Source organism: Chlamydotis macqueenii, chromosome 5, assembly GCF_036417535.1.
Source record: "Chlamydotis macqueenii isolate bChlMac1 chromosome 5, bChlMac1.mat, whole genome shotgun sequence".
Lineage (NCBI taxonomy): Eukaryota > Metazoa > Chordata > Aves > Otidiformes > Otididae > Chlamydotis > Chlamydotis macqueenii.
The window spans coordinates 12,014,462-12,041,555 of record NC_141560.1 but is presented as its reverse complement, the minus strand read 5'-3'; the positions used below and the strand labels follow the sequence as shown (position 1 = coordinate 12,041,555).

Sequence of the window (27,094 nt, the reverse complement as noted above, 5' to 3'; positions counted from 1 at the left end):
TGTGGGCCGCGCTCGTGACACTGATGGGGACAGAGCTCCAGGCAGGGGCACCTCCATCTTCCTTCGCAGGGCACGGTGCGTTGCCTGGATTCCTGCTGCTCTTCTCACTCCTGCGCTGGCAGCAGAGGTGGGAAATGGCACCAAGGGGATTAAGGTTTTGGGAGACAGAGATTTCCAGAGTGACGGGTCCCTAGTACCCCCTCCCCTGCCATGGTCTGCCTGGTTGGAAGCTGCGAAGGTGCAGGAAGGGTGGGATGGGGGTGGCCTGTTCCCCCTCCCGCGCTCCTAAACCCTCACTGGTGTCAGGTCAGAGCTGCTTGTGGTTTGTGACCCCCTCCACTGATGTCCCTTCCAAGCATTTCTCCAGTCTCCTCCTGGGCTCCTGTAAACTCCTGCATCCACAAAGCCTCTGCCCTTGCCCTGCTGTACCAGTGTCAGCTGAAGGGTCCCTGCCAGAGGGGTGCTGAGCCACCCAGCTCTCTGCACGGTGCAGGCCTCTGTCACCATCCCCACACTGTCCCCTTCCCAGGCTGCCGTTGCTCTCCTGTCCTTTTCTGCTCCTAACATACCCCACTAAAGACATGGGCCTGGACCTGCACACAGCGTTGCTCGATGCTGGGGTGGAGGACGGGGTGGTGGGGTCCTTCCTCCTCCTCCTGCAGCCACCTGCGCTGGTGCCGCCGCCAGCTGCCCCCTTCGGCCCACGGCAGCCTCAACAAAAGCAGTGTGGGGCCGTGCCGGTGCTGCCGCGCCACGTGCTGGGTAATGAGCAAATCAGCCGGTGGCCAAAGTACAATTACGAGTTGTTGCTGGGAGCTGCTCTCTTCCAAGCGAGCTAATTGAAAATGCATTGAGGCCATTATTAGTAATTCCAAGGTAGCTGGCGTTCTGCATGGGACGTGCACGCGGTGCATTTGCACAGACTTGCATGGATGGAGGGGGTGTGGATGGCGAGGTCCAGTGAGCAGAACTGGGGGGGGACCACCGTCCTCACCTCCCCAGTTCCTTCTCCAGGCTCTCCACAGATACTAAATTGGGGAGCTTGGGAAAGGAGCTGAGAGTAAAGCAGCTTCTGGGACCAAGCAAGGCTCTGGTTTGTGCTGGGGGAAACCTGCCTCCCATACTGGTTTACTCCCATCTCCCTGCAGCCTCCTCGGGCTGAGCCCGTCACGTGCCCCCAAGGAGGGTCCAAGGTCCAGCTGGGCAGGGGCTGTGGAAGCCAGGGCTGGCAGCCTGCTGCACAATGAAGTGCCTGTTCTTCCTCCTTGGTGGCCTGCAGCTCCTTGGTGAGTATGCCCGTGGCCCAACTGCCATGGTACGTAGGGGCGACTGCTGGATGACTTCCCCATTTTCGTGTGCTTTTGGCAGTCCCGCTTTGAAGCAGAGCTGCAGGCTCTGTCACTTAAGGTCTATCTGCAATGCAAATGGGAAAAGGCATTTCCTTTGAGAGCAGCCCTGAGGAGAAGGATTTGGGGGTGTAGGTTGACGAGAAGCTCAACATGAGCTGGCAATGTGTGTTTGTAGCCCAGAAAGCCAACCGCATCCTGGGCTGCATCAAGAGGAGCATGGCCAGCAGGTCGAGGGAGGTGATTCATTTTCCAGCTCTGGAGCCCCCAGTGTAAGAAGGACGTGGACCTGTTGGAGTGAGTCCAGAGGAGGCCATGAACATGATCAGGGGGCTGGAGCTCCTCTCCTATGAGGACAGGCTGAGAGAGCTGGGGCTGTTCAGCCTGGAGAAGAGAAGGCTCTGGGGAGAGCTTATAGCGGTCTTCCAGTACCTAAAGGAGGCCTAAGGAAAGCTGGAGAGGGACTTTTGACAAGGGCATGTAGTGACAGGACAAAGAGTAATGGCTTTAAACTGGAAGAGGGTAGATTTAGATTAGATATAAGGAAGAAATTCTTTACTGTGAAAGTGGTGAGGCACTAGAAGAGGTTGCCCAGGGAAGTTGTGGCTGCCCCATCCCTGGAAGTGTCCAAGGCCAGATTGGATGGGGCTTTGATTGACCTGGTCTGGTGGAAGGCGTCTCTGCCCACGGCAGGGTGGGGTGGAACTAGATGATCTTTAAGGTCCCTTCCAACCCAAGCCATTCTGTGATTTCCAACGGGACTGAGAGAAGGTGGGGGAAGGAGGCTGGGATTAGTGTATTGTGCCCACTGCGCCTCCGCAAGCTCGGGTTTTCCTGCTCTTATTTGAAGCCGGCAGCTCCGCACTGCAGGACACGCTCTCTGTTGAATATGCATGTCGCTTTGATGTTCAAGGACTGCGCTTCCCTGGAGACAGCGCTGATTAAATAGCACGCTGATATTTCCAGGGCAGTGTAGGGTGCAGGAATGCATCAGCACGGCTGCGTGGAGGAAAAGGCTTTGCAACAGGGGATTAACTTCCACCGCCCCAGAGCCCCTGGCCAGAGGAGATGCTGCTGCCAATGCAGACGGGTCAGCACGCAGAGCCGTTGCTGCGTGCGGGGTGTCGTGAGCTCACCTCACACACCACCTTACAGCTGTCAGAGGGAATGTGAGGTGTGCGTGCGCGATGGGGCCGGCTGAGCCCTTCTGCTGGAGCTGTAACCTCCCTGTTCCCTGGCTTCCCGGGACCGGAGGGACAGAAGTCAACCTCAGTGGGGACAGAACAACTTGCATTTACCATCTGGGGGCTTTTTCCTTTCTTAAGCTCTTTTTGACTCCAAGCCAGCAAGATGTTTGTGCCCACAACCCTGCAAGCAGCTGCTTGGGTCCTGTTCTTAATGCTGTTACAGTTTTTTTTTTCCCCTCTCCGTGGGTTTTAAAGTGGATATGGGGCAGGGGGGTGTTTGCCTGAGTGCTCTAGTGGCTGCAGCCCGGTGCAGGGCTGGGGGAGCCCCTCTGCACCTTGCGCCCAGGCTCCAGCCCCTCTTCCTACATCAGGACTTCCATTCTGGTTAAATACATCACTTCTTTGCCTGGACCTGGCTACGCACAGCAGAGCCACACAGAGCAACTTACGCTCTGAGGTGAACCCTGTGCTGATAAAGCCTCTGCAGAGCGTATTTAGCACAACCGGCCGCATCCTTCCCCATCATTTGGAGTAGCAGGGCCTAGGCTTTCTGCACCTCCCTCCATCAGCTGGGATCATTCAGACCCCCCCTCCCTCCCCAGGCTGGGCCAGGGGTCCCCATGACCCCTCCTGCCCCCCTCTCCACTACCCAAGTCCCACTCCACTGCCCAATCCCCTCCACCACTGGCTTTCTATGTATTCTTTAGTTTTGTGGGGTTTTCTCCTAATGAAAAGGTGATCCACATTAAGAGCAAAGGTTGGGTTGGTTTTTTTTTTTGTTTGGTTTCTTTTTTCCTCCTTTTTTCTGTCTCATATCTCACTTGCCTGAAGCTATTTAATTCAGGCTGCCAGAGATTCATTTTCAGCTGAACGTGCATCTCCCAGCCAAACCTCAGCAATGTCAGGCCAGGAAACGTGCGATTCTGTCGCGCTCCTGCAAACAGAGCAGGTTAGAATCGAACCCCACCTCTGCCACCGCCCGTCCCTGGACAGCGGGCAGGATCGACACCATCCCAGCAAGCCCCATGGGGAAGACCTCTATTTCCCAATCTGCTGGTGCCTCAGGCTGCAGGACACCGTTGAGTCCTCACCCTCCAGCCCCAAACAATTGAAAACAGCCATATTTTGTGCTACACGTCCCAGAGCAAATACCCTTTCTCCTCTTGCCCTGTCCCCGTGGTCCTGCCGGCTCCGCGTGCCTGCTCCGTACCTACTGGAAACACCAAGGTGAAGCGATCTCTGCATGAGCGATTAGTCCGAGTGGCAACAAAACCCACCGCAATGAATGCTTAGGTACCAGTGTACACTATTCTTGCCCGTTCCTTGAAGGCCTTTCCTGCCTTCTCTCTGCCTGCCAACTATTTGTCCCTTGCTCCTTTCCCTACCTGGGTGGGTAAAAACCATCACCCAGCCAAAAAAATCCCCTGTGCCAAGGAGGGCAGTGCCTGCTTAACTGGGAACACACAAGGGTTGCTCTTGGGTGGAAAATCTCCAAATCTGGCCTGAAAAGGCCAAGCCATCCCATAGGGCATGCTGGAGAAGGCTCCCAGTGCCTCCCACAGACCGGGTTATACTGGTTTCCCTGCTCCTCCCAGCTGCCGCCGTCGCCGTGTACAAGCAGTGGATCCCCAACACCAATTTTGAAACCGCCTCCAACTGGGATAAAGGCAGAATCCCCTGTGCCAGTGATGTGGTTCATTTTGAGAAGAACAAGGTATTGGACACTTTATTTTATTTTAATGTTATTTTTATTTTATTTTTTGCAAAAGGCCATGGGGCACTGGAAAAGGCCTTTACCTGCTGGGGGAAAGTGCGCTTTTATTTTTTGCTTTTTTTATAGGTCATCTCAGTCTTCATCAGATCTCCCCACGCACTGACGGACATGGTAAGGCGGCGTGCAGCGGTGCCGAGAGGGCGGGTGAGGGCAGGGCTGGCGCTGCCAGCTGGGTGGCACATCCTCCTGTCCCCCCTCCAGGGACTTTGCCATTTTGCTCTGTGGTCCAGCCAGATCGAGGATGCCTCGGCTGGGGCAGGGGACAAGAGTCACAGCAGCCCGGGTGTCTCTGTAAGATGGAGCCAAAAAGCCTGTTTCTGGGATAATTTTATTTTTCATTAAGGGAGATGAGGGAGAGCACCCCAAAACTCACTTTCATTTGGAGGAAATTAATTTTCCTCCCCAAAGGAAGGATAAAACCCCCTCTGTGGGATTGAGACCTTGGCAGCAGTTTGCTGAGGAGCACCAACCTGCGGCACTGCCGATGCGGAGCAGGCTCTAGCCTCAGGCAGAGGCTAAGTGAAGCTGACATCAAAATATCTTGAAATGAAAACAAACCGTTCTGGGGAATCCCAAAACGTTGCTTGAGAAATTTTCTTTCAAGTGCCATTGGGTTTTATATTTTTCTCTGGCATCGTTAGCCCAGCTGTGGCAGTACAGGTGCAACACCCTACAGAAACGCGCATCTTGAGTGAGGTAAGATTGGGGGGGTCTCGCCCCAGAGGGGTTTCTGGGTGACCCAGTGTCCCCCAAGAAGAGGAGCTCTGCTCCTGACAGACAGCCATGGAAGCACGGGGGTCTCAATCCCCATGGACTGCAGGGTCAAATTTAACAGGGAGGAATTAAAGGGAAAAGCAAACTTGCAGTCCCAACATGGGTCACCAGTGAGCCCTATCCCAGTACCATGGCGGCGTGAAATGGGCTGGATCCTGTTGGCAAAACCTCTTCCCTTGGACAGGGCAAGCTTGCAGCCGAATTTTCTCTCTCAGTTTTAGGGCAGCTTCGCTCTTTCATAGGCCGTTAAATCCGAACAAGCCCTTGAAATTTATGTGGCGTAATTTGTTCAGGCTGTCTATGCCACTAATAGTTTTGATGCTTTAATAACACCATGCGCCACATTTAATCCCTCTACAAATATTTGGAGGAGTTACTTTATTTATATGGCATTTTAAATATGAATTTTTGAAGGAAAGAATGTGCTGGGGAAATACGTACAAATGTAATGTAATAAATGATGTGGAATTTACCCAGAGAAGAAAAGAGCAAAATATCACTGCAGTAGATTTTATTTTACTTACAGATGAACGTATAATATTTCTAAAGTACTTTCATCATAGGCCTGTGAAGTGCATAATTGCAAAGCAGCGTTATTCATTACGGCGCGAGCCTTTCACACCCCAGCTAAGGAGCTGAGCTGGAGAAGGCCCGCGGCTGGCCGAAGGAGAGGGAGGTGCAACACAACCTTGGCACGACTGGTGACATCCGTGGCCATGCTGCTGTGCTGACCGTCCGCCGGCTGCTTGGCCAGACGCTTCCCATCACGGGGTCAGGGTGCCGGAGTGGCCCCCCTACTCATCCCAACCAAAGGATCCGGTGGTCCTCGCAGGAGCCCCCGGGACCCTGTGCCGCCCCAGGGTTTCTCCAGGATCCCGCTGCTGGCAAGCGGCCATGGGGCTCCAGGGTTACAGTGAATATTATAGTCCCACTGCTGTGCAGGAGGAGAGGAGGGCTGGGGGGGCCCACGAGGGAATAAATCCTGTCACCGTTCCACCACAGGCACGGTCTGGCCTCACTGCTGCACAGAATTGTGCCGTCTGTGAGGAATCAGGCTCTTACCAGGCCATTATGTGACCTGCAGCTGACGCTTTCCTTCTGAGCATCACCACCCCAACGATTCGCAATGAACTGTCCCAGCAAGTTTCCTAGCATGGCAGTTAATGTTTCTTTTTGATTTCAGCTCGGCCACCTCCCTCCTGGGTGCTGCCGTGTTCTGTTGTCACCAGGTGATACGGGGACTGCCAAGATTAGGGATGAGGAAGGGATGAAACCCAGCACCTGAGCCGGTCTGCCACTTGTGGGGAAGGCGTGAAATTTGGCAACTGGCTGGTTAGAAAATGAATTGGTCCTGAGGCTTTTTGCAGTGAGGCTGGGCTGCACCTGTTTGCCTGCCGGCCGTGCCGCACCGGAGCATTAATCACTTAAATCAGCAGGAATACATTAAGCTTTAGAGTCGCCATGGAGATGCTATACAGCCTTTAGCCAAAAAAAAAAAAGGAGAGCGTAGCTTGCTATAGTAGCGCAGGAGGAAATTCACAGCCGGGGAAGGGGCTGGGCTCTCATTGACTTTCATGAGGATAGTGCCTGCTGTTGCTGGTGCAGGGGGGATGCGCGATGCCGGTGCCCCGCCGGTGAAGGGGCACCATGAGACCTCCCATCCCGACTCCCCAGCTGAGTGGGGTGAGACCTAGGGTGCTGGGGGGCCCTCATGTGTGTCTGTTAATGTAAATAGACATTTATATTAAAGGAAACACTCCTGTACGGTGAGCCCTCCAGCTCCCTGTCCCATCCATCCCATGGCGGCACCAGCCAAGCACCGGGAGCTGCTTTCTCGTGGGGAGGTGAGGGCTCTTGGGGCACGCAGCCCACTCCCTGCTCCGAGGAAACCCGGCTCGGAGGCTACTTGGTCTGAAGTGTCGAGTAGGTTCCTAATTCCACACACTAAATCCAAATCCAGCTTAAGCGTAAGTGACTTTGAAGCACAACTGTTGTGATTAGGTTGGATTTTCCGTGGTATTTAGCTGCCTAAAGATGCAGATCGGTATTTAGCCAGCTTTCAGAGGCACCTGGGGGTAAATCCACAAAAAAGATGGAGGTGCTCAGGGTGTCGGTGCCTGACATGGGTGGTCCAGGGCAAGGTGGGCTTTGGCTTTGCTTCTCTCCCTGCTGGGGGAGAGGGGCTCCTCCGAGGGGTTTGGGCCCCTGGCTACGGCTGTGCTTCCGAAGGGAGCCAGGCCAGGGCACAGCCGTGGCTGTCAGCCCGGTGTTTGCCCCGATAGCACCAGCCCTGGCACAGTTTGTGCCCGAGCCAGCCAGCCCCGCAGTGCGGGCCAGGGATGGATGATGCCGCTTGCTATTTTTGGGGTGGCAGGAGTCAGGTTTAGCCACGTGGGCAGGGCAGCCTCGCTCGACGCCCTTGGTGTTGGGGTCAGGGCACTGGCTGGGGTTATTCGGCAGCGCTGCCATCACCTTTCCAGCTCTGCCCCATCACCAAGCCCTGCCATGGTGTTGGCAGCTGCCCGCACCTCCTCCCTGCCCGCCCGGTGAGGGGCTGCAATGGCTGGGTGAGGGTCAGGAGCACGCGGGACACTGGGGTCTAACCAGAAATGCCTTGCCCAGCCTTATATTTTTAGCTGCCTAATTGCGAGAGCAGAATGTACTCGGCTTTGCTGCAGGATGCTCCCGCTCGGTTCCTGGCAGAGATTGATCTCGAAATGCCAATTGCTCTCCAGGGGCGCCAGCTCTAATGAATTGCCACAGTTTGTGCTCGTCCCAGGCACCGGCGCTCCCTCTCGCTCCGCTTCCCAAACAGCAGGGTGATGAGATATCCAGAAGAGGGTTTATTTTTCCTTCCCCTGAGATGAAGGTAAAAAATTTCATGGGAGTGCATTTGTGCGTGCGTGTGTGCCAGCACATAATTACAAGCCCGAATCTTGCAGGCTTTTCTCCGGCAACATTCCTGCTGAAGGTTTGCCCTAGGAAAGGAGTGCAGTAAAACAGCCTTTTACAGTCGCCTCCCTGAGTTTATTTGCTCCTTGCAGTCTAATATCCAGCAGGAGGAGGTATTAAAGCCTATGATGAACGGAGCAGCTTGCTGACATCCCGGGCTGGAGCAGATGCTGGGGCAGATCTGGCTGGACGGCTGCCCCACAGACCGGCTGCCAGCCCTCGCTGCCGGGGACTGCTCCCCTGCCCACACCTCGAGCCACTTTCCAGCTCTCTCTGACCTTGTTTGTGGAGGGAAGTTCAGGAAAATGAGTTGAACTAACCTGAAGTAGATGTGGCAAATGGCTTTAAGCCTCTGTGTGCCTTCTGCATCCGTAGCGCAAGTGTCTTGGGCTGATTTACCTTACTGCAATTCCCGAGGGGCTCCTGATGTTCCCCTCGGACACTCGATTTCTGCACCCTGCTGGGACCTGTTTGGCTCCACATCTGGAGGTGTGCACTGTGGGGCTGCAGTCAAATTAATGGCTGCAGGTTGCCCTCCTCGGCTCACCCAAAGGTGTTGTGGTGGCTGCAGGTTGTCCTGCCTCGCCGGCCCTGCTCGCAGGGGATCTGGAACAGTGATGTGGGATCCGGGGCCATGGCGGGGGTAGGCCGGACCTAGCAGCACGCTAGGGGTGTGTGGTGGCTGGGGGGAGAGATGCTGGCCTGAGAATACAGGTGGGAGCTTCACCCAGGCAGGAAAGCGAGAGAACGAACTCTCGCTAATGAACACCAAAAAGTCTGCAGCAAGCGAGCCCCTGGCAAGGCTCCAGAGCCATCAAAGGGATTTACCTGCGTGTGAATTTGGCCCTGTGCCTTTCTGGGGCCTTCAGCCAGCAGCTGGATCCCAGCCAAGCACCCACATGTCCAGCTGTGCTCAGACCTCCCCATCCTCAATAGGCTTTGGGAAAATTCCCGCTATTCCCACCCGTGGGCAGCAATAGTTTTAGATGGGGTGCCACCAGCGCCGGCCCAGGAGCTGCCCCAGGGCTGGGTGCCGGGTGAGGGGATGCACCCCAGAGCCGTGCACAGCTCTGATGGTTACTGAGCTGCTCACTGGTGCACCTGTGGGTGTAATCACGAGCCTTGCTCGCCTGGGTTCAACGCAGAAGTGCCACATTTTTTTTCCTGCAATGATGATAGGTTTCCTGCAATGATGATTAAGAAGGACATGGACCTGTTGGAGTGAGTCCAGAGGAAGCCATGAAGATAATCAGAGGGCTGGAGCACCTCTCCTGTAAGGACAGGCTGAGAGTTGGGGCTGTTCAGCCTGGAGAAGAGGAGGCTCCAGGGAGACCTTATAGTGGCCTTCCAGTGCGTAAAGGGGGCGTACAGGAAAGAAGGGGAGAAACTCTTCAGTAGGGCCTGTTGTGACAGGACAAGGGGCAATGGTTTCAAAATAGAGGGAGGTAGATTTAGATTAGATATTAGGAAGAACTTTTTTACAATGAGGGTGGTGAAACACTGGCACAGATTGCCCAGAGAGGTGGTGGATGTCCCATACCTGGAAACATTCAAGGCCAGGCTGGAGGGGGCTCTGAGTAACCTGATCTGGTTGGAGATGTCCCTGCTTCTTGCAGGGGGGTTGGACTAGAAGACCTTTAAAGGTCCCTTTCAACCCAAACCACTCTACGATTCTATGATGGTGAATGCCAGTCACACTGCTGCTGTCAGTCACCAATCTGCTGATGCTCACAAATTGAGCAGACCCAGTATGTGCCAGAGGCCGTTTCAAAGCCACCCACTTCAAAAGCTGCCTCTTAGACCTTTGCTATTTTTTTTCTTTTGCATTTTGGAGCTTAGTTTCATTTTCACTTTACGCAGTGGGATTTCTTCTCAGTGGTGCAATGCTGGGGTTGCAAATGTGGTGACTGCGGGCCGAGAACCACGTGGGGTCTTTCCTCTTTTTTTTTTGCTGACTTTGATGAGAAAAATGATGATTGTGTTTCAGTTGTCATTACACTTGAGAATGATGAGCAAGGAGATAAGTAATTTACCCGTATCAGGAGTGGGAAACGACTAACGGGACTCTGAGCTGGCTGTATTAATGGCCCTAGAGTACAGGTTGGCAGGAGCAAGGAAAAGCAGATGAAACTGCCAGCTTTTTGGCTCTGGTCCTTCAGTACATGTCATTGCTCAGTTCGAAATGTACTTGGAAAGTGGCCCAGCCTATATGCAATTTCTGTAGTAAACTCTGAAATGCAGAAAGCCACTGCCCAACTGGAGTCTCCATTTGTCCTCCGCAGTGAGCTGAGATGCTTAACTTATGTTACGGAAAAAGAAAGGGCAAGTTATTTACAAATTAAGGTCCACTGGTCAACCGAGCCAGTTCTGAAATGCTGCCCAGCAGTGTGCATCTTGGGGAGGGCTGGTGGTGGATAGGCAACACGTCCACCTTGGTGGGCAAGGAGCTGTAGCTGCGAGGGCCGGCCTCAGAAACTCCTGCTGTGGAGCCGAAGTACAGGGCTCTTCTTGCACTTCATGTTTGTGGAGATGAGGTGACTCCATCTCCTGGCTTGCATCCTGTTGCCTTGTGTTTTAATTCCAGGGCTGGTGCTAACAGCATTTGGACAGTCCCAGAGCGTGAAGGGGTCAGCGGCTGGGACACCATGTGTGCTGTTGGACTCTTATTTCCCTGCCACATTCACACTCATGTGGACAGCTTCCTCTGGGCTTGGGAAGTCCAGCCACCCTGAGGTTTTGGCCTTGGTGGTGCAGGGGGATCTCCAGTGGTAACTGGAGAAGCTGCATCTTCTCCAGAGATCCCAGAGACCAGTGTCTCCCGAGCCCTGCACAGGCACTGCAGGTGTGCAGCAGGTTTATTTTATCCCATCTGTCACCGTGGGCAGGATTGGTGCCTGGTGGGACCAGTATCTGCACATGCATGTCTGTGTATCTCTAACCAACCAAGCCCACCTCATCCCCGGTCTTGCCACGCTGAACTCAGCCGCGCCGTATTCATCCTTACTGGATTTTCCTTGCTTTGCTTTGGGCATAATGCATGCACAAAACTGTCCTGCATTGCTCCCTGGAGCAGCGTGAGGGATGCAGCTTGCAAATGTAGGCACACATTTGTCTAAGTATTGTCTCTGTGGTTTTTTTCTCCCCCCTAGTTAATTTGTGATGATCTGAACGAACAACTCCCTGGACAGGAAAGCTCATTGCATCCTGCATGGCCCCTGCGGGGCCTTCGGGAAGCTGTGGCCCACAACCATACTCAAAGTGTTTGGTAACTCTACAGGGGAAGGAGGGACCAGAGCAGGGGCTTCCCAAACCGGTGGTCTTGATCCAGCCTCAGCACTGCCAACTCCTGCAGCCTGGGAAAGCAAACAGAGTCCAGCCAGTCATGGCCCAGCTGGGTCACCCATGCCTGTCACCAGCAGCTGCTGTCTGATTTCTGTGTCCACCCAAAGATCCCTGCAGTTACCGGTCCAAGTGCTCACAGGTGACTGCTGTGGAGAGCTCAGACCCTGCGTTCATGAAATGCTCCACTGCATCCCATCCAAAACCCCATCCTGAGCAGCTCAGCTGGACCCCAGCAGCCAGCTGACCACCCTGCCTGTTCAGCCCATCACGCACAACAGGCCACAGGGTGGCAACCTGCAAACTGGGCAAGAGGCAGCAGTGAGGGGCTCCAGCCTGAGACAGACCAGCAGGTTTGGAACAAGGCACTTGACTGGCAGTGCTGGTGATATCTGCCCTGGGTATTGGTAGTAGCTGACTGCCACCACCCATTGCTGCCCCCATCACAGAAAACAAGCCAGGGCACTTCTGAAGTGAAGCGCTTTGTGAAAGAAGCTGGTAGCATAGACCTTGCCCAGCTCAAAGTAGGCCAAATCCTGAGCCCCAAAACATCACTAGGCACAGCTTTTATATCTGCAGCTAAAGAGCATGTTGCCGTTCTTATCCTGGCAGACCTTTCAGCCTCTTTCGGTGCTTCAGTATTGGAAAAATTTGCTTTACTCAAGAATAAGAGAAATTCAGAGAACATGATGGCATGGTTTCCAGTTAGGCACTGCACATACTATGGTCTTGTGGAGCAGTGTCCGTAGGCAAAGGCTTCTTCCTGGCCAGTGGAGAGACTCCATACCTGTGGGGCAGATGGTGCCCACACCTCAGCTCTTCACCTTGTCATCCCCTCTTCTCCAGCCCAACAGATGACATCACTGGGTCTGAAGCGGGTGGTGCACAGGAGCACTGTGGGGCTCTTCTGGGTGGCACCCACCCTCTGCTCTCTGCCCTGGCTTCTCATGGTTCCTGAACCAAGAGTGGGGACCAAGGCCTTCAAAGCACTGCACCACCAAGGCACCAAACTTCTAAATAACTATTTGCAACTTGGAAGTGAGGAGCTTTTTGCCATGTCCACCCTCCCCCCCCCCGTCCCCCCGCCAAGGTGGTCCCTGTGTGGGACAGAGCATCCTCAGGCAAGACTGCCCCAAGGACATAGAGCTATCGCAGCCACCCGTGGCAGTCATTCATAATTCTCGCTTTCTCTAACCCACATGCATATTTAAAGACCAATTAAGTAGATGAAGCCTTAAAGTCCCATCTAACGTGCTTCTCCCTGAGCACAGGCCCCAGTGCATCAGTGTAATACAGTCCTGGAGGGCTTCCAGCAGCTGCCTGGGGAGTGATGCTAAAACCCTGGGTAAGGTTGGAGGAGAAGGGAACCTTGAACATAACTTCTTGACATGTGAAAATATGGGGGAAAATCCCAACTTTCTCTTTGGCAATTTCTAAATGGAAAATAAGATGTGCTGGGCTGAATAACTCGTGTGCTGTGAACGCGTCACCTCAGTTGTTTGCCAAGGCCTGTTGCAGAGTCAGCAGTGCCGGCTGGTGACCCGAGTGGCCACAGCGCCTGACTGAACAGGCCCCTTTGGCAGAGCTGGGCCTGTTGAGGTGGGCAAGGTTTGTCCTCACGCCCTGGAGCAGAAGCCTGGCCAGGCTGATGCCAGCCAAGCACGGTGACCCTGACTTCCTGCTAGTGATGTCCTACCCAGCGGGTTCAAGAAGAGGGTCTAGCTACGGCAAGCTGCACCAAACGGTGCTGTGTGCTTTCCTTAGCTCCCACCGAGCATGAATCCGCTGGCTGACATCTCCCCAAGCATCACTTGGGCTCCTGAGTTATTTTTTTGTGGGGCAATCACAGCCCCAGAGATGGGAACCCATTAAGCAAGGGGACCTCGGGGTGCTTGCAGACTAAGGTTGGGTTTTTCATGGCATGCCAATGTCTAAAGCCATTCCTGAGCTGCTGGAAGAGTGTGTGCAAGAGAAGGAAGGAGCTCTCAAAAAAAGCTTATTTTGCTTTTTTCTTGTTCTTGCTTCCCTGAACGCTTCATGCTTTTCTGTGTTACTGGAAGATAAAGTCAAACTGCTGCTCCCCATCGCAGTGTCCCCATCTGTCAAAATGGGAGCTGATACTTTCCCATTAACGCAAGGCACGGTGAGGGTATCTCCTAATGACTGTAAAGTGCCTCGGAGACAGCAAGTGTAATAGGCAGCCTAATAATTAGCACCGTTGTTTGATTACAAGCCTGGGTGGCTGGCAGCAGGACTGCACAGTAACACTCTGAATCCCTTCCTCTAGTACCTGCCCCTGAACGGAGAACTCGTGCTGGCATCTGGTGCAGGATTCGCAGCTTTCGATGGCAGCTGGGATCCAGGCTGTGACTCAGGTACTTTGTGCCCAGACCAGTCGCCCCATCAGCCCGCGATTAGTCATGCAAATTCAGCCCAAACACTTCTACAAAGGTCTCTGCTGTCCCACCTCAGAGCGAAGTGATTCACTCCTCTTTTAATACCTGCCCTTTCTTTGATGACATCCCTCACATCAGATCTTTTTTTTCCTGCTAGATCACCTGTCTTCTGAGAAAGTAATTATAGCAGGGAAGCCTTTGAAGGTGTAGCAGAGAGGCAAATATTGTTTGTATTTTACCCTGCCTATTAAGCATGTAGCCACATCAAAGCCCTCATTTTCTTTGCCACGGTATTTCCAAAGAAAACTGCTTGGGAATCACACACCGGCAAGCTGAACTGCAGCCGTCGCAGCGAGCTGGCCTTTGACTCAATGCGCGCAGGCATTTTGGCACGAGCGCATCCTTCCCTCCCTCTGAGCCTCCAGCTCAGGTTTGCTGTGGCTGAGACAGAAGGTTTGTTTCATCGGTGCCTGTTATTGGTCTGAAAGCTGTTTGCTAGGGACTCGTATTTTGGGTATTTCAGAGCTACCAAATGCTTTCAGTGGCGAGTAACTTTTTAGTTTGCATGCAGGAAAGGAAGAGGCCAAGCAGAGCACCTGTGCCTGCACTCTGACTGGCAAAAACAGAGAAAAAAAAAGAGAGAAAAGCCCAAATGAGTCTGCCCAGAGGAGGGACTGTAGCATCAGGCTGTGGAGCCACTCTAAAATCCTTCATCCCTATCATTTTCCTGCTTTGAGGCTGTTTGCCCCTCATCAGGGATGCTCTGGTAGCTGAGCTTCACAGTGGGCTTTTCCTGCTGCTGATGTGCTGCTCCTCTGACATCAACAGGCATTTCTGGGGCAACTTTCACAAACAGATTTTTTTTTTTTCTTAAAGCATATTTTTAAAATGAATGCAAATAATTCAGTCCGTAAATGCCCGTGTGACAGCTGAATCGGTAAAGGCTCAGCTGTTAGGGAAGAGTGAGAAGGAAGCAGGGCACTGCATGATGATACTGTGACCAGAAGGGAAATGGTTAATGGTTAAATAATTAATGGTTAAATGGTGCACTGTTTCTTGGGGTTACCCACCACAGGGAACAGGGCTGGTCCTGTTTCCCCAGGCCTGCCAGGCTGCTTGGAAATGGGGATGTGGATTATCATACCCATTTTTATCTGGTTTAGCTGTTATTCAGCATTTGGGCTCCACAGCTGTTTTCCTCCCTAACCATACGGGTGAGTCTTAATGAAGTGGGTGAAAAATCTTCTCTGGGATCTGGGGCCAGAGATCTGAAGCCCGAAGTGGGGTCTGGGCTGAGCTGCTGAGATCGCAGCCCTGAGTGCTGGAAAGCTTTGCCCAGCTCCAGGAGGTCCTGCAGCAGCTGCCCGGAAGGGTGATGACAGCCCTTCATTCCCTGCCCGCGGGGTGAGCTCCTTCGCTTCGAGCCGAGCACTCACTGGTTTTACCAGCCCAGATGCATCTGTCAGGGCTGTGGATTTGGGTCTGGGTCATGCTCAACCTTTCCTGTTGCATTTCCAGCTGCCACAGTGAGGTTCACCGATGCCGAGCACCACGCGTGGTTTGACCCCACGCTTTGGCAGGCCATGTCCCCCAGCGGGCAGCTCGAGCCAAGCGGGCACATCTTTTCCGTGGATGAGGAACGTGTCCCGTGCCACTACGATGATGTTATCTTCCAGCCCGAAACCTCCTTCCGGGTAAACCTCGACTCATCGCAGCAAGTGATTCATCTCCGCAGCATCTCTCTCATGGGCCAGGTAACGTGGGGATGATGAGAAACCGGCCCGACGCCCCTTCGCCGAGGCCCCAAAGTAGGTCAGGAGAGGAAGCGACCAGGGGATGGAGGAGGGCTGCTGCTGCTGCATATGGTCTCAATGATTTTTTCTTCCTCTACCAGTTTGTCACTGCCTCCCTTCCTACAGTGTGGGAGCACAGGCCATCTCACTGTTCACATTAAAATAAAAAAACCAATGTGCATGGGTCAAACCAGTGGCAAATGGCACCTTTTCTGGCACCCAGGGGCTGCCCCCTTCCCAGGCACGTGTCTGCGATCGTGCTGCTCAGAAACCCTCTGGGGACATCTCCCTCCCACCCCCGACCTTAACATGGCCCGTGGCCCAGCGATTGTCTCCCAGCTTTTCTTCAGTACTGCTTTTTAATTGATTGGAGAGATAATTATAGAAATGCTGGCAGGCTGCTGTGCTTCAGCCCGGGAATCAGGCACACGATGAGCCCGGTCCCTCGCCGGTCGGAGGAGTGAAAGATCACAGGCGCTGCGGCAGTAAACACACACTGCTTCCAGGAGTGGGAGATGCGGCAGGCATTTCATAAGTTATTTATTATTTCTACCGCTGCACTGCCTGGGATCTGCCATTTTGGGGCCAGTCATTAGGTAACTGTTTTTTCAGTAATAACCTCAGTCGGTATCCAGGCGGGTGCAGGCAAGCCTGGACAAGGCAGGACCCTTATGGAGCTCACCTAGGGCATGTGTATCCCTGAGCATGCAGAGGTGGGCAGTCTTGGGTGCTCAGAGTGATGCCGGCCCTGCTGATGCCTAGGGACCACCCCGAGGCACATCATCCCCCACAAAGCCACCCCCACCAGAGACTGCAGTTGGCCATGCCCCGGGGTGGAGGCTGCTGCTGAGTGATGAGCTGGAAGGAGAAGGTGCTTTTTATTTTTGTGATTATAGTTGCTTCCTAAAAACTGGCTTTATAAGCTACCTTGACAGGCTGGAGAGGTGGGCCCATGCAAACCTCATGAAGTTCAACCAGGCCAAGTGCAAGGTCCTGCACGTGGGTTGGGGCAATCCCAAGCACAAATACAGGCTGGGCGGGGAATGGATTGAGAGCAGCCCTGAGGAGTTGGGGGTGTTGGTTGATGAAAAGCTCAACATGAGCCAGCAATGCACCCTTGCAGCCCAGAAAGCCAACCACATCCTGGGCTGCATCAAAAGAAGCGTGGCCAGCAGGTCAAGGGAGGTGATTCTTCCACTCCACTCCGCTCCGGTGAGACCCCACCTGCAGTACTGTGTCCAGCTCTGGAGCCCCCAACATAAGAAGGACGTGGACCTGTTGGAATAAGTCCAGAGGAGGCCACAAAGATGATCAGAGGGCTGGAGCTCCTCTCCTATGAGGACAGGCTGAGAGAGTTGGGGCTGATCAGCCTGGAGAAGAGAAGGCTTCGGGGAGACCTTATAGGGGTCTTCCAATACCTAAAGGGGGCCTACAGGAAAGATGGGGAGAAACTCTTTAGCAGGGCCTGTTGTGATAGGACAAAGGGTAATAGTTTTAAACCAGAAGAAGACAGATTCAGACTGGATATAAGGAAGAATTTTTTTACAATGAGGGTGGTGGAACACTGGAACAGGTTGCCCAGAGAGGTGGTGGATGCCCCATCCCTGGAAACATTCAAGGCCAGGCTGGATGAGTCTCTGAGCAACCTGATCTGGTTGGAGATGTCCCTGCTCCTTGCAGGGGGATTGGACTAGAAGACCTTTAAAGGTCCCTTCCAACCCAAACCATTCTATGCTTCTATGATTCTACTCTGTCCCTTTTGTAGCCAGCCCACTCCTTGCTCTGTCTGGGGTATTTTCACCCCAGGGCCTGAGAAATCCCCCTGCTGTGCCAGGGCATGGAGAAGCCTCCGATGGAAGGCAGTGGGTGAGGAACTTACCATCGGCTTGGTAGGACAAGGCTGGTCAGTCCAGCTCAGCCTTCGCTGATGCCAAGCCCACTGAAATCCTTCCCAGACTGAGGGAAAGCACTTCAGATCCAGCCCTGTCCTCCCATACTTAAAAGCTGATAAATTGAATTATCTGGTCCAGCAGAAAGCGGGAAAACAAGAAGAAAAAAGCCCAGCCATCTCATTATTTATTTGTGGTCCTTTTTTTTTTTTTTTTTTTTTTGCTTTAAATTAGAAAGGGTTTTTTTTTTGTTGGCTGCATGGAAAAGCCTGAATTGGTATATTGGCAGGATCTTCCCGATGCACTCACTGCCTGCGGTGGGGTTGCCCCAAGCTGGCCGTCAGACGTGGCAGTGGGCATCCAGATGGCACGGCCAGGTGCCTGGGGACAGCACTGGGACCTGGCTGGGGATGCTCACCCACTTCGCTGCTCTTCCCCGCTCAGGAGCTCCGCAGCCCAGAGGCCTGGGCCAGGTACCTGCGAGGCCCCTCCGCCCCGCTGCAGTTTCATGGCAACGGCACTCTCCAGGTGACCGGCACTGGCTGTCCCGACAAGTCTGGCTGTGCCTGTGGGAATGCCCCGGTGAGTATTCCCATTGCAATTTGGGAGGGTGCCACTGCAATTTGGGGGGCAAGGGGGGTGCGGGACTGATGCTGCCCTGCTCTCCTTTAGGATGGCCACCGCATCTGCGCAGCCCTGCTCGAGGCGTCGGGGAGGCAATGCCCAGCGCTGATGTGCCAGAGCCCTTTGCAGCCCCTCGGCCACTGCTGTGGGGTCTGCGGTGAGTGGGGGCCATGGCCCCATTCCTCCTTCTCGCTGCTCTGGCTGCTCCAGCCCCATCCCCCTGGCTCCACAGGGAAAAGCTGGGTGTGGGCGATGTTGCTGGTCTGGGGTCCAGGCACTTGTGGGCTGAAGTTTTGCTGTAGCACTGCTCCCATGGGTCCCATCCGTGGGTCTCATCCGCATCTCGCATCTCTCCAAAGCATCAGCCTGGTTTTTGGGAGCCTGTTCTGAGTTGCAGCCCTTTGTCCCTGCCTCTGGTTTGTCCTGTCAGGATGTCACAGTTCGTCAGGCTAATAGGGCTCTGCTGAGTTTATGCAGCAGAAACCACTCAGAGGAAATGCACCTGTTTCACCGTAATATCAGCTTTCCAACAGCAAGTTTGTTTCATTTCATGTAAAATAAAACCATGCAGATTGACAGCATTCCCTCTGCAATGGGCACTTGTCTATTAATACACCCGCAAGGCTGTTAAGGGGAATTTTTCACACGCAATTGTACCTAGCTATTTGGTGTATCACACCAAGTTCATTAAAACAGCACCATATGTTTCTCTGATGTGCTCCAAGCACAGCCTCTTAAAGCCTTTAGGACAATTTACTGTTTCAAGAAACGGTACTTGCGTTTTTCCCAAGGAAAATGTTTGATCCAGTGACTGCAGTGCAGCGGCACGGGGAGCGCAGGTGTCCCCTGCTCTCTGCCTTCCCTCCAAAGCCGGGGCAGTGTTGCTGGATCACAGCCTCGCAGCCCCGAAATCCGGGCGCATGCGGAGCCTCCCAGGTGAGATATGTAGGAGAAAGCTTTCCAGCTTTCCAGGGCAAGCCTCTCTCTGGCATACGGTGGAAACTGAAAGTCTTTCACCAAACCCAAGTGATAAAAAGATGAGTGAGGGAGGGAGCGGTTTCTTGGGGCAGTGCAGTTCAGGCACGGCTGTGAGGCCATTGTTCCTGAGCCCAGCCAGACCAGTTGCACAGAGGCACTGGAGGGTCCCCAGTGCCTTTCGTGGCAGTTGGAGCCGTGCCACCGCAGCAGCTCTCTGCCCGAGCTCAACGACCATGTTGTATCTGTCTGTTTTTGGGCTGCAGGAGCCACCATTAGCCTGGATTTCACTCCTGATTTTGACCTGCAGAAATACCGGGACAAACTGGTCCAGGCCTTGCTAAGCCAGGTACGTCAGCCCGCCAGATCAGTAGGGTCTAACAAAATCACAAGCCACCGGTCACGTCTGCCGGTGACTTGATGCTGCTGGGGCAGTCTGTGGGGGCATGCAGTTCCAGCGATGCAGGGGGATCAACCTCTCTCCTCACCATCCCGCAGGGCTCAGCACCCCACTTTTGGCCTCCTGGATGTGCCAACTTGCCATAGGGGCTGGTGCAGCCTCCCTTGCTCCCCACCACAGCTGTGCTACCCCTCTCAACGTGGGGCAGGAACAGCTGCCAGCGTGCAGATGGGGAAGGATGCAGAGGGGCTTGCTGGAAACCCTGGTCTAGAAAACACGGGAGGTCAGCCAGGAGGCCAGGCCAAGTTAACACGGGAGGTCAGCCCATGGGGTTGGGATCACGCAAACTCGCTGCAGCACATTCCGCAGGCTCTGGGAGATCATTCCCAATGCTGGGCTACTTTTTATTTCCCAGTAGGCAAGCACTGGGTGGGTTACCGGCACTGGTCAGCACTCAGATGCATGCTCTACAAGGCATCACTCCATGCTGCTGCTTGTCAGATGCAGCACGGCATCCCTCCTCCTGGCTGGGAGCTGCCGGGGGGGAGGCGTGCTCTGAGTTACACCGGGGGAATCGATATCAGAGTATTGCTCTATTGATCCTGAGCTGAACGCCTGCTGCCTGCCCTCCTTGCAGCTGCACGTCTTAATACAGCTTTTAATGGGTGTGCTACACGAAATTGCTTTCTCAGCATGCTCACCGCAGGAGGACGCTGCGTGTCAGGTGCTGGTCACAGCTTGGAAGGGAGGGGAGATATGAACCTCTCATTTGGGAAACCCAATGGCACTGCGGTAACAGGGATGGCAGCTCTTTGATGGGGCTCACATGAAGATTTATAGGTGGGCCTTGCTGGTACATCCATCATGGCTGTCTGTAGAGGTGACTAATTTCTGCCTACTCCTCTCACATGGCCTTTATGTGTCTCCTTGTTTTGAAAAGCCCAAGTACGCCAGCGTGCGGATGGCCATATCCAAGGTGCACAAAGCGGAGACCTTCCTGGGAGTCATACCACGGAGCCCCACTCCCCTCATCCAAATCGTGCTGATCGATGATGGGGTGGGAGCACAGACTGGCACTGCTGCGGAGCAGCTGGCTGCAGACATCATGGAGGACATAACACAACACGGTAATGGCATCGTCCCCTCCTCAGTGGGTCCCCTGTGGGTGCACCTAAACCCACTGCTGTTCAGAGCTCCACCAGCAACCCACGTGGCAGCCCCGCATCCCTGCTTGCACAGGAATCAAGTGGCAGCTTGGTTGAAGCTCCCTGAGTTGAACACTTCTAAGGTCCTTGTCCTCCTCAGCCTGGTCTGCCACACCTCAAAGCCTTCTGAACACACACACAGACACACACACACTCTGCGCTTCTACTGATTTCAGTAGTGAACTTTGCTTACCCTAAGGTTTAACTTTGCTTACCTAGAATTTTTACAATTTTAATTGTAGTAGGACAGTGGTGTGGGCAGAGCAGAACTGCAGGATCAGAATTATTGGGGTTGGCAGGGACCTCTGGAGACCAAGAGGTTTCCTCCACCCCTCTCCCGAGAGCAAGCTGCCCAGGGCTGTGCCCAGTTGGGTTTTGCATCTCTCCAAGGATGGAGACTCCACAACCTCTCTGGGCAACCTGTGTCTGCATTTGACCACCTTTTCAGTAAAACAGAGAGGGGAAGGGTCACCTCCCTTCACCTGCTGCCAACCCTCCTCCCCATGCAGCCCAGAATACCGTAGTCATCCCATGCCGTGTCTGGCCATGGTCAGCTTGGTGCCCGCCAGGACCCCCAGGTCCCTCTCTGTAGGGCTGCTTTCCAGCCAGCACGCTGCCCGTGGAGGTGGCCACGTAGGCTGGCAGATGCTGATAAGCGTGCAAGTCACAGCCAGGGGACCTGGTAGTTGTTGTGTGGGTAGCAGACCCATGTGGGCTTGTCACAGTCAAGTCCACCCAGCTCTGCATCCCACTCCCTGTCCCCAGAGAAAGGTGATGAACCCAGCGAGCAGTGCCAGACCCAACTGCAGGCTCCCTCTGCCCTGTGCGTGAGTCAGGATGGTGTGCATGTGTGGAGGCGTGTTGCCCCATCCAGTCCTTATCCGCATTTCTTCCTGCTCTTTCCCAGGTGAATCACTTGGCATTGCAAATGGCAAAATGGAGGTGGCTACCGGCAGCACTTTCAGCGGGCAAGTAGGGAGCCATGCATCGAGCAGGATGGCAGCAGGGATGGTCATGGGGCTACTCTTCAGTCTCCTGTTGCTTGGAGGGATCCTCCTTCTCTACAGAAAGGGAAAGCTAAGGTAGGGATGGGGCTTCTGCTGGCAGTGTATCGCTAGGCTTCTCCTGCTTGGGGGCAAGTATCGTCCCAAGGCTGTCCCTCCAGCCCGCCTGGTGGCACAGGGGCACACAGTGCTGCCCAGAGTTCCCACGGTGGTGGACATGGCCAAGTGGTCTGCTGTACCCAGCATTACTGGTTCATAGAATCACAGGATGGTTTGGGTTGGAAGGAACCTTAAACCCCCCCTGCCATGGGCAGGGACACCTTCCACCAGAGCAGGTCACTCAAAGCCCTATCCATCCCTTCCAGGGATGGGGCAGCCACAACTTCGCTGGGCAACCTTTTCCAGTGTTTCACCACCCTCATAGTAAAGAATTTCTTCCTGTTTGATCTCAATCTACCCTCTTCTAGTTTAAGCCATTGCCTTTGTTGTTCCTCACGGTTTATTGGAGATGAGGTGGCTGAAAGGCCCTTTTATACTCTTGAACTGGTACTTCAGCCTCCTCCATGTCTATGAGGAGTTGCCTCTTGGCAAGGTGCAGTGTGCTCTGGCGGGAGCAGGGCTGCTGCAGCTCAGTTGGAGCTCTGCACACAGCCTGGTCGTGCTGCCCCGGTGACGTCTCCTGCTCCTTGTAACCATGAGTTTGCAGCTCTGACAAGGGGGGGAGATATGAAACTGCCAGTTGATAAATAAAAATGCTTCAAAATAATTCTAAACACTCGCCCTGCAGCTTTGTAGCCATGAAAGGGACTGACAGCATCCAAAAGCACATGCAGCTTCTGGTGCATCAGTTGCTCACACTGCATGGGGAGCGGTGTGCAGGTCTCAGGGGAGGAAAAGCAGGGCACATGGCACCTGACCGCTCCACAGCTGGGAGCCACTCAGAAATGCCTGTTCTCCATCACTTTTTCCCCTCACAACGTGGAGACTGGCTCTGGCGGTGAACAGATGTCGTAGTTTAGCCCTGCTCCAGACCAAGCTATGTAGTCTCTCACTCATTCCCTCGACCCTCTGAGGGAATAGGGGAGAGACGATATAACAAAAAGGCTCGAGGTTTGAGATAAGGACAGGGAGAGATCATACAAGTTACTGCTATGGGCAAAACAGACTCAACTTGAGGAAAACAGTTTCTTTATTTATTAATATTAATAAAACCAAAGCAGGATAATAAGGAAGAGAACGAAAAGGACTTATCCCACCTCTCCCTCTTCCCAGGCTTAACTTCATTTCAGTTATCTCTACCTATTCCCCCACCCCAAGTGAGCAACCTGATCTAGTCGGGGATGTCCCTGTTCCTTGCAGGGGGGTTGGACTAGAAGACCTTTGAAGGTCCGTTCCAACTCTAACCATTCTATGATTCTATGATTCTATGAAGTGGAACAGGGAGAATAGGGAATGGGGGTGGCGGTTAGTTCATCACACATTTTTTCACACCGCTCCTTTCACCCTGGGGGAAGAACTCCTCACATTCCTCCCCTGCTCCATCATGGGGTCCCTCCCATAGGCTGCAGTCCTTTGTGAAACTGCTCCGGCATGGGTTATCTCTTCCACAGGGTGCAGTCCCTCCAGAACGGCTGCCCCAGCGAGCCCCTCCACGGGCCACAGCTGCCTTCAGGCCTCCACCTGCCCCGGTGTGGGGTCCTCCATGGGCTGCAGGTGGATCTCTGCTCCTCTGTGGGCCTCCACGGGCTGCAGGGGGACAAACTGCTCCACCATGGGTTCCACCACGGGCTGCAGGGGAATCTTGGCCAGGAGCTGCATTACTCCTCCCCCTCCTTCTTCACTGACCTTGGCGTCTGCAGCCGTTCCTCTCACAAGAAATTCTTCACAATCAGCTCAGGCAGACGCCTCTCAGGTTCTCTTCACATCTCATCTCCTCTCCACTTCTCTCGGCCAGGCCGGGCCGAGTTGGGCCCAGTTGGCCGCCCGGCGGGAGGCCAGAGGGTGAGGGCCACAAGGCCCACAAGGCTCGCGCCTCCTTTTCTCTGCCCCTGCTCCAGCCTTTTCATTTTTGTCTCTTTTTTTTTTTTTTTAATTTTTTCCCCTTCTTAAATATTTTATCACAGAGGTGTTGTCACTGAACATTCTCTCACCAATTGGCTTGGCCTTGACCAGTGGTGGGGCCGCCCTAGGCCCGGCCGAGTCCACTGAACAAAGGGGAAATGTCTAACTGCATCTTGCAGAAGCTGCCACCGTAGTCCCCACTGCTGAACAAAACCAACACAACAGGGCATCCCGGTACTGCTCACAGCAGGTGCTTTGGGCACCTGCATCTGCTCCTTGCTCATGCACCCACCTTCAGGTGAAGGGTGTTACGGAGTTGACTGGTGGACATCTTTGTGCGTGGGGCCACCTGCTGAGCTGCTACGTCTCATCTCACCCACCCGACTGTGGGCGAGAAGAGTGGATCCTATGCCTTTTATAACCAGGGAGCGGGAATTGCTTGAATTTGCACATGCAGAGTGCACCAATGTCTGCCAGGGGATGCTCAGCTCCCCAGTGCTCAGGCTGACCATGTCACAGACTCACAAGTCAGCTTGTTTCTTCCCTCGCAGTTCCTCTGCCGGGGTTTTCTCGCCACACAGCAGCGGCCATGGCCAGGGATACTTGCCCTGCTGCTTGGCACGTGCTGACGTGACATTTCCTAGCAGTAAACCCTCGCCCTCATTTAATTTCTAAATAAAACTCCAGCCCCATAATTGCTACTTGATGATTTATCTTCCACTGACACTTCTTTGGATGCTGGACAAGGCTTTGAAACCGGCTCTGTCAGCAGCGGGAGGGAAGTTCATCTAGCTGCAGGAGACAGAGCTGAACCTGAGTCCAGGCCACGTCCCCGGCCGACCCATCCCTGCTGCGCGGCCCGGGGGTGGCTCCAGGGCAGGTGCCATTTCGGGCAGTGCTGAGCATTGTGGAGGCATCTGACACCGGCAGGGATGCTGCAAATTAGGCAGGCAGATCTAGGAGCCCACAAACAGAGTCTGCGTCCATGCAGCCGAGCAATCCTGACCACCAGCAAACCAGTGAATTCAGCTTGTTCCCAGCCAAAAGGGCCCAGCATGGCCTCCCTGCAGATAACGCAGCTCCTCCGGTTGCCTATGTAGAGTCGGTGCCATAGCAGTCACAGCGGATAAGTATCGGTGGGCTCTCAGGACCTGCAGTGATGCGTGTGGCCCCACTGCTGAGCCCACTCGCACCAGGTGCCTGGTGCAGGGGATGATGCTCAGTGACTGGGACCCTTAGGATAGGGGTAATGAAGAAAATAATAAAAGTGATGGTAATTAAGATGATAAAATGATAACGTGATTAAAGTAATGATAAAAGTAATTAGTCCTTGTTGCGACTGCAGTGGGAACAGGTGTCAGCTCTGTGGCAATTCATTTTAGGCCATGGGGGGAGAGCGATGGCTCCAAAGCGAAGCCTGTGCTGGGGTTGTCTGCCTCTCACAAACTCTTCCCTCTGGGATGCAGGTCGCAGCCCTCCAGGCTTGATGGCTTCTGCTGGATAGGGCAGCTTTTCCCTGGGAAAGAGTACAAACATCGCCTTTAAAAGGCAGTCTGAAACCATCCCCCAGTATTTTCCCATCCAACTCTTGAAGATGCAGCGTTTCAGCTGGGGGAGCTGCTGGGATGGGTGGGATGCAGGTGGGTGATAGCCAGGTCTTTCCCCAGGCTGCCCACCCTGCGCCTCCCCCAGCCCTGGGACAGAGCGGAGGAGCCAGCGTCCCCTGAGCCAGCCAGTGACAAAGGCTTTGACAACCCCATGTTTGACGTGGTGAGTTTCCACTGCTCGGGTAGATGGGGATGTTCGGGGACATGGGCAGGAGGTGGTGGGCCTCAGTCAGGACCCTCTCGACTGCTGTTGGAGGTGCAGTGCACCCGGCAGGGCTCCTCTTTTCCCCGGGCCAGGGGGGGTTTGTGGGACGGTCCTGTCCTCCAGTGGGTCAGCAGCTCCTCAGCTGCCGCAAGGACTCAGCACTGGGTGGGTTTCGCCAGGGGTTTTGGTTCCCTTCCCCATTGGTTGCTTTTCCTTCCCTCGCTGCTGCAGGAGCCACCAAGCGCTGTCCCTGGAGAGGAGATGCCGCAGGAAGTGGCTCCCAAAGACCACCAGGTCTTCTACCTCAACCCCCTGTATGATGCAAGCGAGACGGAGACCTGATGGTGTGGCCTGCTGCTGGGGGCAGCCACCACCTCCCTGGGGACATTGCCGCCTCTCCAGCCCTCGCAGTGCCTCACCTCACTCCTGGTTGGATCTAAACCACAAGCAAGCAGATCCCACCTGAATAAAAGTGTCCGCGCAGTGAAGGAACCACAGCAAACCTTCACTGTAAGGACTCAGCTACACAGGCACGGTCTCCCCTGGTGTTGCTTCTGTTTTTTAAACTGTGTTTTGTAGGTATCAGTCCTTTTTAGACAGTTCAACATTGAGATTTGGGTCTCACATGATACCTGGGGAATGACTCAGCACGCACCCTGCACTTTAGCCAGCACCATGCTGGATATGTCCAGGGAACACAGCAAGTTGAAAGATGCATCCCTGGATGCATGATGGAAATTCAGTGCTCAACACATTTGAACTGTGGCTTGGACCCATAAGTCGGGTTTAAAAGGAGATCTCTGCTCAGGGTCCCCTGTTCTTCCTCTTGGGGACCTCACTCCCCTCCCCTGGGCACTGGCACGAGGCGCAGTCCTGAGCAAACACTTCCCTCCCCATCGCCCGCGCTGAGCCACCTGAGCTTTCTCCTTTCCCCTGCGCCCAGACTGACAGACTGACAGACTGACCCTCTTGGACCTTCCTGGGGATTTATCATGTTACTCCCCATGGCGAGAGAGCGCTTCTCGTGGTACAAGGGGAAAGAGATTTGGTGCCAACACCAGGGGTCCCCGGGGAAGGGATGCAGGCAGGAACCTGACGGCTGGGGACAGTCACTCTGGCCCATCTCTAATGACAGTTGGGGCAGTGGCACTGAGGGGACTTGTTAGTGGTGCCATTGGCAGCCTGGCGTGTGTCAAATACCCTCAGCTGCTCGCAATGTCAGGCAGCTTCATTACGGGAGCAGGTCTGATGGGTGAGGCTGCAATTATGGAGATGTATGCAAATTTATGCAAATTTACACTCTGCTGGGTTTTCAGTAGGGCTTGTTGGCATATTCCATAAGGAAGCAGCTATTTTAAGTTTATTATGTTTTGTTCTAGTCTCTGGAAGACATAATCCCTTCTCAAAGGCCTAGGAATTCATCATTAGGTGCATCAGAGCGCTGACGAAGGCTGACAGGCAGCACGCATCGGTGAGACTGGCCCTGCCACCCCCCTGCCCACAGAGAGACCTCCGGTCACGGGCAGCATGAGCAGGCAGACCATCTCCATGACCCTGGTTGCT

At 54.2% G+C, this 27,094-nt stretch overlaps 1 protein-coding gene across 2 annotated transcripts; it reads left to right on the top strand.

The window, feature by feature from the left end:
- The first annotated feature begins 1,243 nt into the window (after positions 1 to 1,243).
- On the top strand, positions 1,244 to 26,058 carry AMN (amnion associated transmembrane protein). 2 transcript variants are annotated; one of them, XM_086749370.1, is made up of 12 exons: positions 1,244 to 1,286; positions 4,129 to 4,247; positions 4,374 to 4,418; positions 13,660 to 13,747; positions 15,287 to 15,522; positions 17,895 to 18,032; positions 18,123 to 18,231; positions 19,316 to 19,398; positions 20,390 to 20,576; positions 21,562 to 21,736; positions 25,387 to 25,489; positions 25,763 to 26,058. In XM_086749370.1, the coding sequence occupies exons 1-12, from the start codon at positions 1,244 to 1,246 to the stop codon at positions 25,871 to 25,873; spliced, it is 1,437 nt and encodes a 478-aa protein (XP_086605496.1). In that variant the 3' UTR covers positions 25,874 to 26,058. The 2 variants fall into 2 exon arrangements, with proteins under 2 accessions (XP_086605496.1, XP_086605497.1); XM_086749371.1 differs by having other exon boundaries at positions 25,375 to 25,489.
- The last annotated feature ends 1,036 nt before the right edge of the window (positions 26,059 to 27,094 follow it).

Bases quoted from the DNA above. Each gene is read 5' to 3' on its own strand.
- AMN (XM_086749371.1), top strand. From the start codon at position 1,244: ATGAAGTGCCTGTTCTTCCTCCTTGGTGGCCTGCAGCTCCTTG. The intron at 18,033-18,122 runs GTGAGTATTCCC...GCTCTCCTTTAG, and splicing joins GTGCCTGTGGGAATGCCCCG to GATGGCCACCGCATCTGCGC. The intron at 25,490-25,762 runs GTGAGTTTCCAC...TCGCTGCTGCAG, and splicing joins ACAACCCCATGTTTGACGTG to GAGCCACCAAGCGCTGTCCC.